This window comes from Somniosus microcephalus, unplaced genomic scaffold (genome assembly GCF_052327205.1).
Source record: "Somniosus microcephalus isolate GS21.2 unplaced genomic scaffold, FLI_Smic_1.0 scaffold443, whole genome shotgun sequence".
Classification (NCBI taxonomy): domain Eukaryota; kingdom Metazoa; phylum Chordata; class Chondrichthyes; order Squaliformes; family Somniosidae; genus Somniosus; species Somniosus microcephalus.
The window spans coordinates 108606-122583 of NW_028225630.1; the positions used below are offsets into that span (position 1 = coordinate 108606).

At 45.8% G+C, this 13978-nt stretch overlaps 1 protein-coding gene across 1 annotated transcript in view; it reads right to left on the reverse strand.

Annotated features, from left to right (window-relative positions):
- Positions 1-11147: 11147 nt before the first annotated feature.
- Positions 11148-13978, reverse strand: part of LOC147081748 (uncharacterized) — a 121024-nt gene continuing 118193 nt past the window's right edge. The window contains exon 9 of the mRNA XM_085980725.1: positions 11148-12159. Coding sequence (XP_085836851.1) covers positions 12121-12159 — 39 coding nt within the window. The 3' untranslated portion in view covers positions 11148-12120. The remainder of the gene's footprint in view (positions 12160-13978) is intronic.

Consider the following 13978-nt stretch of genomic DNA (forward strand, 5'->3'; position numbering starts at 1 on the left):
ACTGCAGCACAAGGTGGACAATTTCCTGTTCGCCTACCGGAATGCGACGCATGCAGTCACCAACCAGGCCCCAGCCATGATGTTCTTTAACCGAAGGTTAAGATCTCGCCTGGATTTGCTCAGACCAAACGTACGAAGAGATGTTGAGAGTAAGCAATTCCAGCACATCCATGAGAAACCAACAAGGAGCTTCAATGTAGGGCAACCAGTCTTGGCCCGTGACTACCGAACAGAAAAATGGCAGCCAGGAACGATATGCACACGGCAGGGCCCACTAATGTACACAGTGGACGTTGGGGAGAGCATCGTGAGACGCCATGCTGACCAGATCCTAGAGTCACAGGACCAAGTCAACCCCATGCCTCGCCCATACCTGGTGATGAACCCGACATACAGGTAGCATCTACCCCAGAAACAGTAGCATCGGAAGCTGATGAACCAACCGACGACAGGGGGCCAGAATCGCCTCCGCACCAAGAGCAAGACACTCGGGAAAGGCGCTATCCAGAAAGGATCAGGAAGCCTCCCCAAAGACTGAATTTATAAATAGACTATTTTCAGCTAATGTTGCATGTTAAAAGTGTTAATTGTAATTAGTTTGATATTTAATTGTTAAATGAGTTTTATGGTACTGTTAATCTAAAAGGGGAGGAATTGTAATGTATATACCTTTAAGGGGAGAACTACTTTTTACAGCTCCTGTATACTGTAGTACCGGCAGTGACCACACCTGTATATAAACCCTGAGTAGTGATCTGTATAGTTAGTTCTAGAGTAACCCTCATTCAGTAAACGCCTGTTGAAGCCTTCCCTGCAGTCTGTTGTCTGATTATTGAAGGACACAACATTAAGATACACGGACATAACAGGGTGCAGCTCCTGGACCCAGCGAGCTGCAGCAACGTGATGTGGCTAGGGAAGCTCGGGGGCCTTCTCCCCGGAGGGAGAGCAGGCCAGCGAGTCCTGCTGCACTGGACGCAAAGGAGGAGCGGCTCATCGCTGAAATGAACACCCAGGCGGTGGATATGCACACTCAGCTCATGGGTGCAGGGGGAAGGGTGCCCAAAAGCATTGATGCTTTGGCAAGGAGTGTGGAGCACTACACTGTAGCACAGGCGGATGCCACGCAAATGCTTAGTGCTGCAATTCAGTCACGGCTGCTATGATCCGATCTCAGATTGGTCTCATGCAGTCTCAGATTGAGGCCACGTAAGCACTGACTGCTGCCATTGTCGCTGGTTCGGACACATTTCCCCAGGGCTCTCCCACGCCGCAGCAGGCCAGCAATCTGTGCTCCAGCAGATTGCTCCGGATGTTGAGGTCCTGCCCTGTGGGAGTGCCAGTGTGTTGGTCGAGCAGGAAGTTGCTGTCCTCTCTCAAGAGGACAGCATCCCTGCTGCCACCACTGTCACTTCCCCATTGCACTTGCCACCGCCTGTAGGACAGACTGCTGCACCCATGCAGAGTTGGCGCAGTCTGCAGCCGGGCCCTCCAGGCCCAGAGCTGGTTGAGGCCGTCCTTCAAGGGCATCTGTAGTCTCAGGTTCTGACATTCAGCAGCCTTCCACCAGCCTTGCTGCAGCCACTGGGGCCCCATTACGGAGGAGCAGTAGGTTGGGAATGGGGGAAGTGCGCAAAGGAAGGAGATCACCCTCGAAGGGCAAAAAGTAGGAGGTCTGACGAAATGTTGGGAATGTTTTTATTAAAGGCCGAGGTTTGTGTTGAAACATTTGTTTAGTGTTTTGGCCATTATCTCCAGGTTGTGAGAACCAGTTATGTTAATTAATGATTTTTTGTGTTTGTTTCTATTAGTTTGTCATGAAGAAATGACACACACAGAGTTTGTAAATTAAACAAGTTTTTGTATTCAAAATGTACATTTTTGGCCTTTGGAATCATTGCTGCCTTGGCCGGCTTTGGGGTTGCGGGTTGCTTTCCATCATGTTGTTCTCCATCCAGAAGCCATTTCCTGAGTAGGGACCTAAAAGCGGCTTGTTATCAGCCGTTGACGGACAGCCCTTGCAGTTTCAACATTGTGGGCCTCCCTCCCGCCTTGGTGCTGCTGCTGATCTTCCTCCTCCTCTTCCTCCTCCTCCGGTGGTGCACCAAGGCCTGGTGGCATTGGCTGGGTCCTGAGGATTGCCAGGTTATGAAAAATGCAGCACACAACTGTGAAGAGGGAGACTCACTCAGGCGAGTACTGCAGGGCTCCTCCCGAGTGGTCCAGACAGCAGAACCATTGTTTGAGCATGCCGATCATCTGCTCAATGATGTTCCTGGTGGTGCTATGGCTCTCATTGTACCGCAGCTCAGCAGGGGTGTTGGGGTTACAGAGCGGTGTCATCAGCCAGGTGTAGAGTGGATTGTCCCCGAGGAGTCAACCAATTGGCTGATGCGCTGCCTGGAAAAGCTCTGGCACACCAGTCTGGCGCAGGATGAAAGCATCGTGGCTGCTGCCAGGATAGCGGGCATTGACAGCGAGTATCAGCTGTCTGTGGTCACAGACCAACTGGACATTTAAGGAGTGGAACCCCTTGCGGTTTCGGAAAACCTCTGCATTCTCATGCGGTGTCCGCAATGCCACATGCGTGCAGTCAATGGCGTCCTGCACCATGGGGAAGCCCGCTATCCTCGCAAAGCCCAATGCGTGTTTATTCTGTTTGGCCCAGGTCATCGGGAAAGAGATGTACTGGCATTTCCTTTTATAGAGGGCATTTGTGACCTGCCAGATACAGCAATGGACCACAAACTGGGAGATATTGGCGATGTCCCCAGCAGCTGCTTGAAAGGAGCTGGTGGCATAAAAATTCAGAGCCAGTGTGACCATCACAGCCACCGACAGAGACGTCCTGGTTCTCAGTTGAGGCTGCAGATCTGGCTGCAGCAGATGGCAGAGCTCAGTGACCACCTCCTTGCTGAAGCGCAGCCTGCGCAAACACTGCTCCTCAGACAAATGAATGTAGGAGAATTGTTCCTGGAATACACTGGGAGGGTAAAGTCTCCTGTGCAGAGGCCTGTTGGCCCTCCTCCCTCTGGCCATGATTGCCACTCTCTCTCTGCGTCGTGTGGTGGCAGGTTCACAGTGGGGTCCCGACCTGCTGGGGAAAAAGAAACACTTTCCCACCCAACCCCCCGCAAAATCCAGCCCATTATAACAATCAAGAAAGACTGAACAAGTATCTCTTGTATCTGGAAAAGAGAAGGCTGAGGGGCAACATAATAGAGGTCTTTAAAATTATGAAGGGGTTTGATAGGGTAACGTAGAGAAGATGTTTCCACTTATGGGGAAGTCCAAAACTAGGGATGATAAATATAAGACAGTCGCAAGGTAGTAATCTCTGGATTACTCCCGGTGCCACGTGCTAGTGAGTACTGGAATAGGAGAATAGAACAGATGAATGCGTGGCTGGAGAGATGGTGCAGGAGGGAGGGCTTTAGATTCCTGAGGCATTGGGACCATTTCTGGGGAAGGTGGGATCCTGTACAAGCCGGACGTATTACACCTCAACAGAGCCGGGACCAATATCCTCATGGGGAGGTTTGTTAGTGCTGTTGGGGAGGGTTTAAACTAGCTTGGCAGGGGGATGGATTTAAACTAGCTTGGCAGGGGGATGGGCACCAGCATATAGGAGTAAAAAAGAGGAATAAGGTGCATGAAAGAGTGAATGTGTTGGATAGTACTAGAGAAGAAAGTAGTACTAGAGGCGGAAGTAGTACCATATTAGATAGGATCAGACTAAGAAAGACCACGAAAAATTCAAAAATGGGTTTAGAATGCATGTATGTAAATGCACAAAGTGTGGTGAATAAGGTTGGTGAGCTACAAGCACAATTAGCCGTGTGGCAATATGATGTGGCAATAACGGGAACATGGCTTAAAACAGTGAGGACTAGATATTAATATTCAAGGGTACAAGGTGTTCAGGAAAGATAGGGAAGGAAAAAAGGGAGGTAGGGTGGCAGTGCTGATTAAGGAAGACATTGTAGTGTTGGTAGAGGAGGATGTTCTTGAGGGGACAAGGACAGAATCTATTTGGTTAGAGTTGAGGAGCAAAAAGGGTATGATCACGCTATTGGGGGTATTCTATAGGCCTCCAAATAGTGAGAGGGAGGCAGAGGAGCAAATCTGCAGGGAAATCACAGAGATATGCAAGAGCTATAGAGTGGTGATATTGGGGGACTTTAATTACCCAAATATCGATTGGGATAATGCTAGGGTAAAGGGAAAGGACGGGGAGGAATTTCTGAAATGTGTTCAGGAGAATTTCCTTGATTAGTATGTTCTTGGCCCAACTAGGAAGGAGACATTGCTGGATCTGGTGCTGGGGAATGAGGCGAGCCATGTCAACCAATTGCCTGTGGGAGAACACTTGGGTACAAGTGATCATCGTATCATAAGATTTCGATTAGCAATGGGGCGGAGCAAGGAACAATCTAGAGTTGGACTTCTAAACTGGAATAGGGCTAACTTCAATGGGATGCGAAAGGATCCAGCCAGGGTAAAATGTAACCAAAGACTGACAGGGAAATCTGTAATGGAACAGTGGGTGATCTTTAAGGAGGAGATGTTTCAAGTACAGGCTAGGTACATTCCAACAAGAGGGAAGGGTAAGGGAACCAAAGCAAGGGCTCCTTGGATGATGAGGGAGATAGAGAAGATGATGAAACAAAAAATGAGGGTGTATGATGCATGTCAGGTGAATTCTTCAAGGGAGAACCAGACAAAATACAATAAGTTGAGAGGGGAAGTGAAGATGAAAATAAGATTGGCAAAGAGAGAATATGAGACTAGAATGGTGGTTAATATAAAAGGGAATCCAAAAATCTTTTACCGGCATGTAAACAGTAAGTGGGTAGTAAGAGGCGGGGCGGGGCCTATTAGGGCCAAAGGTGGTGATATATGCTTAGAGGCACAGGGCAAGGCTAGAATACTCAATGAGTACTTTGTATCGGTGTTTACTAAGGAGGTGGATGCTGACAAAATATCAGTAGCAGTGGAATAGGTAGAAGCAATGGAAGGGGTGAAAATTGATAGACAGGATGTACTGGAAAGGCTGGGTATGCTTAGAGTGGACAAGTCACCTGGTCCAGATGCCTTGCATCCCAGGTTGCTAAGGGAATTGGAGGAGCAGAAAATGGAAGGGCTTGCCATGATTTTCCAATCTTCCCTAGATGCGGGGGAAGTGCCTGAGGATTGGAAAATGGCAAATGTGACACCATTGTTCAAGAAAGGGTGTAAGGACAATCCTAGTTTAACATCAGTGGTGGGTAAAGTTTTAAAAACAATAATCAAGGAAAAAGTTAACGGGCACTTGGAGAGGTTTAAGCTAATTAAGGAGAGCTAACACGGATTTGTAAAAGGCAGATCATGTTTGACTAATCTAATTGAATTTTTTGATAATATAACAGGGAGGATCGATGAAGGGAATGCAATGGATGTTGTCTACATGGATTTTAGGAAGGCGTTTGACAAAATACCACATAGAAGGCTGGTTAACAAAATTGAGGCTCATGAAATAGGTGGGTCAGTGGCAGCTTGGATAAAAAATTAGCTTAAGGACAGAAAACAGCGAGTTGTGGTAAATGGCTGTTTTTCAGACTGGAGGATGTTAGACAGTGGTGTTCCCCAAGGGTCAGTGCTGGGGCCACCGCTTTATTTGATATATATAAATGACTTGGATATTGGAATAAAAAGAATGTCTAAATTTGCCAATGACGCCAAACTTGGTGGGGTGGCTAACAGTGAGGATGATACCAATCAACTACAACAGGACATAGAAAGGCTCGGAGAATGGGTAGACAAGTGGCAGATGGAATTTAATACAGAGAAGTGTGAGGTGATGCATTTTGGCAGAAGGAACAGGGAGAGGCAATATACACTTAATGGCACGGTTTTAAAGAGTGTGCAGGGACAGAGGGGCCTGGGAGTTAATGTGCATAGGTCCCTGAAGGTGGCAGGACATATTGAGAGAGCGGTTAGTAAAGCATATGGGATCTTGGGTTTCATAAATAGCGGTATTGAGCACAAAAGTAGAGAAGTTATGCTGAATATTTATAAAGCGCTGGTTAGGCCACAACTGGAGTATTGCGTCCAGTTTTGGTCACCACACTTTAGGAAGGATGTGAAGGCCCTTGAGAGGGTGCAGAGGAGATTTATCAAAATGGTTCCGGGGATGGGGGATCTTAGCTACAAGGACAGGTTGGAGAAGCTGGATTTGTTTTCATTAGAGCAAAGATTTGATAGAGGTGTACAAGATTATGACGAGTTTGGATAGTCTAGATGGAGAAAGGCTGTTCCCACTAGTTGATGGCACAAAGACTAGGGGACACAGATTTAAGGTTTTGGGCAAGAGATACAGGGAGAATGTGAGGAAAAACTTTTTAACGCAGCGACTGGTAAGGACCTGGAACTCTCTGCCGATGGAAGTAGTGGAAACGAACACACTCAATGTTTCAAGGGGAGACTGGATAGGCACTTGAGAGAAATAAACTTGCAGGGCTACGGGGATTGAGCGGGGGAATGGAACTGACTCAATTGCTCTACAGGGAGCCGGCACAGACTCGATGGACCGAATGGCCTCCTTCTGTGCTGTTATGACTCTATGGGGGAGAAATTCGGTATCTCCCCGTTTGGGGCGCAATTATTGGTTGGACGCAAAGTTTAGCGCCTGGTGCTAATTATCGCTTCCAACTGCAAACTTGGCTTCTATTGCCCCAGTAGGTGATTGGAGCGCTAAATCAGGTGCTACACACCTCTCTTAAGGTGCTAACGCCAAGGAGCGAGGTGCTACCTCAGAGCGCTGGCGAAGCTCATGTGATGTCAATTAGCAATGGAACACAGACACACTGGCGCCAGCCAGGTCTTAAAGGGGAAGGTCGATTTTGCTCTCCATCCACACACTGCTCATTGCAGCCTTGAATCTTGGCCTGGAGAGACCTGTACATCAATTCTGCTGGAAAGAACAATGGAGAGGCCCAGGGAAAGAGCTCAAGAGTGCAGCCCCCATAGTCTCTTCTAAATCGATGCAAGGAAGGTCAAATCAAAATGAACCTGCAAAGTGCTGCTCAGTTACAAATCTCCTTCACACAGCGTTGAATCTCTCCAGAAGTCTCTCTCTCTCTCAGAATGCGTGGTGCAAAAATGTCACTGACAAAAAAAGGCAGGAAGCGGCCGCCTTTAAATAGCGCTTCCCCAGTCCCTTCCCGGCTGCAAAATGCTCCTCTCTACCTGTCGTTGTTAGCAGCAGGCGGAAAGGCAGGGGGCGCCACTCAATATCCGGTCCGGGGCGCTACCGGGGTGTTGCACGCTCGACTGACATCACGATCTGCCGGCGCAGGAGATCGTGGTGGTAGTGTTTAGCGCCACTGCAAAATGCCTGGTCAATTTTGCGAGCGGCGCAAACATCGCCGCGCCCGGGCACTAGTTGCTTTGCGCCCCGTTAGCGGCCTCAGGGCACTAACGGGAGGTGCAAAGCAGCTGAATTTTTCCCCCATGACTCTGACAAATAAATCCACGAAGGAATTCAGGATAAACTACTTTTCCCAGAGTGGTGAGAATGTGGAACTTGCTATCACATGGAGTTGTTGAGGCGAATACAATAAATGCCTTTCAGTGGAAGCTAGGTAAGTACATGATGGAGAAAGGTATAGAAGGATATGCTAATAGGGTTAGAGGAAGTAGGATGGGAGTAATGCATGTGTGGAACATAAACACCGACATGGATACATTGGGCTGATTGGTCTGTTTGTATGCTATTAATTCTATGTAATTGTATAAAGTACCATTAAGATGGTAAAAGTAGCAGGCCCCATGCTCTGGAATTACCTCCTTAAACCCCTTCCTTTAAGGCCCTCCTTAGAACTCATGCCTTTGACCAAGCTTTTGGTTACCCCTGCTAATATTTCCTCCTTTGTCTCAGCGTACCTTTTTCTCTGATTACACCTCTAAGTGCCTTGGGACATTCTTCCACATTAAATATGTTATATAAATACAAGTTGTTGAAGAAAGAACTTAAAGAAACAAAGAAAGACTTGCATTTATATAGCACCTTTCATGACCTCAGGATATCCCAAAGTGCTTCACAGCCAATTTTTGAAGTGCAGTAGTTGTTGTAGAGAAACACAGCAGCCATCCCAGGCCAGAGGATTGGGAATTTTTTTAAAACCAGCAAAGGACGACTAAAAAAATGATAGAGAGAAGACAGCTTATGAGAGGAAGCTAGCAAGAAATATAAAAACTGACAGTAAGAGCTTCTACAGGTATATAAAAAGAGAGTAGCTAAAGTAATCATTGGTCTCCTAGAGGATGAGTCTGGGCAATTAATAATGGGAAACAGGGAAATGGCGGAGACTTTGAACAAATATTTTGTATCGGTCTTCACAGTAGAAGACACTGAAAACATCCCAATAATGGATAATCAAGGGGCTACTGAGGTGAGGGGGGGACTTAAAACAATCAGTATCACTAGAGAGACCTGATGGCCTGCATCCTAGAGTCTTAAACGAGATGGCTGCAGAGATAGTGGATGCATTGGTTGTAATCTACCAAAATTCCCTGGATTCTGGAGAGGTCCCAGTGGACTGGAAAATCACAAATGTAATGCCCCTATTTAAGAAAGGAGGGAGACAGAAAGCAGGCAACTATCGAACAGTTAGCCTAACATCTATCATTGGGAAAATGCTGGAGTTCATCATTAAGGAAGTGATAGCAGGACATTTAGAAAATCATAATATAGTCAAGCCGAGTCAGCATGGTTTTATGAAAGGGAAATCATGTTTGACAAATTTACTGGAGTTCTTTGAGGATGTAATGAGTAGGGTGGATAAAGGGGAACCAATAGATGTCATGTATTTGGATTTCCAGAAGGCATTCGATAAGGTGCCACATAAAAAGTTACTACATAAGATAAGAGCTCATGGGGCTGGGGGTAATATATTAGCATGGATAGAGGATAGGCTAACTAACAGAAAGCAGAGGGCTGTATTTTGCCAATGGGGAGCTTTTGGAGGTGGGACTCCCACTTGTAGGGATTCAGTCCCGCCTCCATCAACTTCTGGCCAATGCACGCTATTTTCCCTTGATTCACCTTGTTAAGACCGCCCAGCGGGCTTAGCAGGCCAATTAATGGAAAGCCAGTCACAGAGAACGTCAGCGTATGACGTTTCATCTGTCAAAAATGCTCTGTGAAGCTGTCAAACACTGACATTCTCTGTAGTTTAATGAGTTCTTGAATTCTTTTGCAGAAATTAGATGGTTGTTGCATTGGAGAATGCAACAGCCATCTGTCATCTCTGTCGCGGAGGTGCGAGACGCGCCGCATACCCAATTCTTGAAGCCTGCCGGAAGAAACAAAGGTAAGTAAACTTTTTCTAACACTTTCCACTTACCTCACACTGACCTCTCCACACTTGCACCCATTACTTACTTTCACAGCACACTTTTGCACCCCTCCGACCCCCTCCTCACCTCGGTGACCCTGGCGGGGATCTCAACCTTCGGGAAGCCTGCACTTGTGTGGGCAAAATGGGGATAATCCTCTTATCTGCCTGTTAACTACCTGTTAACAGGCAGTTAAGTGGCTGTAATCCCCTTCCCGCCTCCAAGGAGACGGGACCCGGCACGGGTCGGATACCCGCCTCCTGGCAAGATGGCACGGAGGCGGGTTGGGGGCAGGTTGGGCACCCGCCCCCAAATTCTGCCATTTTCCCGCCTCCATACCCGCTTCTCCAGGGCTGGCAAGATCGCACCCAGAGAGTCGGGATAAATGGGTCATTTTCACTTTGGCAAACTGTAACTAGTGGGGTGCCGCAGGGATCAGTGCTCGGGCATCAACTATTTACATTAATGACTTGAATGAAGGGACTGAGTGTAATGTAGCCAAATTTGCTGATGATACAAAGATAGGTGGGAAAGCAAATTGTGTGGAGGACGCAAAGAATCTCCAAAGGAATATAGATAGGCTAAGTGAGTGGGCAAAAATCTGGCAGATGGAGTTTAATGTGGGAAAATGCGAGGTTATCCACTTTGGTAGGAAAAATAAAAAAGCAAATTATTATTTAAATGGGGAGAGATTACAAAATGCTGAGGTACAGAGGGATCTGGGGGTCCTTGTACATGAATCACAAAAAGTTAGCATGCAGGTACAGCGAGTAATTAGGAAGGCAAATGGAATGTTGGCCTTTATTGCAAAAGGAATGGAGTATAAAAGTAGGGAAGTCCTGTTACAACTGTACAGGACGTTGGTGAGACCACACCTGGAGTATGCGTACAGTTTTGGTCTCCTTACTTAAGGAAGGATATACTTGCATTGGAGGCAGTTCAGAGAAGGTTCACGAAGTTGATTCTGGAGATGAAGGGGTTGTCTTATGAAGAAAGGTTGAGCAGGTTGGGCCTATATATTGGAGTTTAGAAGAATGAGAGGGGATCTTATTGAAACATATAAGATTCTGAATGAGCTTGACAGGGTAGATGCAGAGAGGATGTTTCCACTCGTGGGGGAATCTAGAACTAAGAGGCATAATTTCAGAATAAGGGGAAACCCTGTTAAATCGGAAATGAAGAGGAATTTCTTCTCTCAGAGGGTCGTGAATCTTTGGAATTCTCTATCCCAGAGATCTGTGGAGGCCAGGTCATTGAATATATTTAAGGTGGCGAGAGACAGATTTTTGAACGATAAGGGAGTCGAGGGTTATGGGGAGCGGGCGGGGAAGTGGAGTTGAGGCCAAGATCAGATCAGCCATGATCTTATTGAATGGCGGAGTAGGCTAGAGGGGCTGAATGGCCTACTCCTGCTCCTATGTCTTATGTCCTTATGTTCTATGTTCTTACACAGCAAGGTCTCACAAATTGTAATGAGATCAATGGCCAATTAAACTATCTGCTCCAAGTCACACTTGGACATTTAATGCTGTTGCTTCAGAATCACGGGGTCAAAATCCTGGGATTCCCTATACTGTATAAACCATTGTGAGAGCGCCATCACCACAAGGACTGCAGCAGTTCAAGGAAAAGGCCTACCATCACTGTCTAGGGATGGGCAATGAACGCAGTCTTGCCAGTGCCACCCACATCCCATGTACAAATATAAAAAAGGTCTTCAGAATGACACGCACTGTTTGAATTTCTAAGTGAAAGACAGACATCCATGCTTAAGGTAGATTCATTTTTTTAATTGTTAACAGAAAGAAAATAAGCCAGACATATAGTGATCACCCTTAATGTAAACAGATGTCTTTTCCTGATCTCAACTATGAAACGGAAAGCATTCTATATAACGTCATAATGTTTTAGTAGAACTGTATAAATCACCAGAAGCTTAGTTATTTCCTTTACTCACTTCAGTGAAAAATCTTGTAACAGAACTTCTGTTCCCCTGAATTGCAAACCTAGGATGAGTACATCCTGTTAACATTAAATCCTTGGTATTGCAATCTTCCTAACTGCCTTTCTTCTAACATCTAAACTACTTAACAAATCAAAATGAGTATTAAAAAGACATTTCACAATGTGTCGCTGATCCATTGTATATGAAAAGTGCACATCCACACTTAGTAACATTTTTAAATCTTTGATTATCAGGACCAAAAGAAACCAAATACAAAGATCACGCCCACAGTAAGTAAAGCAAGCCTTGCCACTGCTGTGGATCTGAAAACTTGTAGCTATAAGTGCTCTTATAAATTCTGTAAATTTGAGTTCTCTGATCCCAGTCCAGAAAAGTGATTAATATTCCATTGTTCAATAGGGAATGAGCAATTTCCAGTCTCCTATCAACCAAGTCCCTCTAATCTACAAACTTTCAGTCTCTCTTGCCGTATAAAAATTAAAAAATCCTGAAGCAAAAGCAGTGCAAAGAAAAAGTACTATCGATATAAAGTACTTCTAGCTAGCTAATGTTAGAAATTCCAAACTTGGAGGAAATAATCACAATTTAAATCTTTTCTATACCATGTGATTATATCTAAGGTTATGGGTTTAAGTCCCACTCTGAGTGCAGCACATTATCTAGGCTGAGAATTCAGTGCAGTGCTGAAAGAAAAGGCACATCACTACTTTCTCAAGGAAATTTGCGATGGGTAATAAATGCAGCCTTGCCACCATCGCCCTCATCCTGAATGTGACTCAAGATGTGGTTCTTGTACCCTTCAGTGCAGCGTCAACCTGAAAATAAATACATCCACTGTCAGTCATCATTTATAACATAATCTGGACATCGGGGGTGTTAACTATTGGTGTTGCAGGGAGCCTCGCCAACTGGCAGAGCAAATTGAAAATTTGTGCATGTGATACCTACAATTTTTCATCATTTGTGCTGACAGTGGACGAAGCTCCCTGCCAGTGTACAAATCTCACAATTTATAGATGAATTAGTAATGTTTCCTTATTGAATGAGCTAAACTGTGTATGTCTTCAGTGTGTATTCACTCTGTAAAATGGGTAAAAATCTAATCATAATTGCCTGTTTATATAAAAAATGTAGGAAACAGAAATATTTAAAAAATCTTACTGCTCTCCAAATAACCATTATTATCCACAAGTTAAAAAGATCGACAGTTAACATGAGTATAAGTTTTCCTATTATTTGTTTATATGTTTTACATAACACACTTATTCCTCACCGTAAAACATTGCCCATGCTTCATAAATTTCAAGAGGATGAGCAGATGATCTGCTCCTGTGACATTGAGAATTCCACTTTCTAACCTGCTTCAGGTGGCACCTCATTAATGCAGGAAACCTGAGGTCCCATGAAGGAGAAGCTACAAGATTTTGCCTCTCCCTCAATCGGCAAATTGCCTTCCAAATCTGGCTCCACATCGGGCAGGTGACACAATTGCTGTGCCAATAATGAAAATCGGTCCCATGATCTCTAGACAATATCTCTGTCCAACAGCCCAACTGAGATTCCATATAGTGGAGCTTTGCAAAATTACTCGCTAGTTTTAGCGTTCCCAGTGTCCCTATGAATTTCAGAATGTAGGAATTTTTTTAATTCATTCTTGGGATGTGAGCATCGCTGACAAAGCCGACATTTATTACCCACCTCTAGTCACTCTTGAGAAGGTGTATTACAGATGCAGAAAGTGGTTTATGTTTAACTACCAAGGGCTAGAAATTGCGTAGCGCCCTGTTTGGGGCAATAACTTTTGCGGGAGCGCAATAGTATCGGCGGGCGCTACAAAATTGAATCCGACACAAACCTCCGGTTTAGCGCTCCAGGAGGGAAGTGGAACACTAAATCAAGCGCTACCACTTTCCTTGGAGCGCTAAATGGAGCAAGAGGGGCAGTAGCGGCAGAGCGCTGCACAATGTCCTGTGCAGCACTGCCGTATTCACAGGCTCCTTCCCTCCCTTAAAGGGAAGGGCCAATGCTGAGGTCATTTCAAGGTAAGGCTGGGAATGGTCGGCGACGGCACCTGCGATCCGCGAAGAGCAGCCCCAAGGACTCAGAGTGCAGGGCTGATCAATCGTGGGATGAAAAAAATTAAAAAACAGCACACTGGGGTGATAACAACATTTTGGCCTACCTGACCACCACTGCCTTTAATTAGTGCTCCCCAAGCGGCCATCCACGGTGACAATGCCTCCTGCAGCTGCCGTTATTGATGCACGGCAATGTTGCAGGGAGCGGAAACGAATTTAAGATCCGGGGCGATAACGGGGCGCTGCGCAGCGGATGATGTCAATGCTAACCCGCCATGCAAGTTCGTGGGCATCGGTAATTTCGCCGCGCCCGGTCGGTAAGCCATTAGCGCCCCGTTATCTGGAGGCGCTAATGGGAGGCGCAAAGGAGGCCAATTTCTAGCCCCATGTAACAATAACTCAATATATTTTTTTCACTTTGTCAAATATGACCCCAGGGGTGTATGCATATTGTGAGTCCCAACCAGCAGGAAAGCTTAACACTTAACATCTATATTGTCAGAAATCTCCATACTAGAAGGATATGTTGATAGGGTTCGATGTAGTAGGGTGGGAG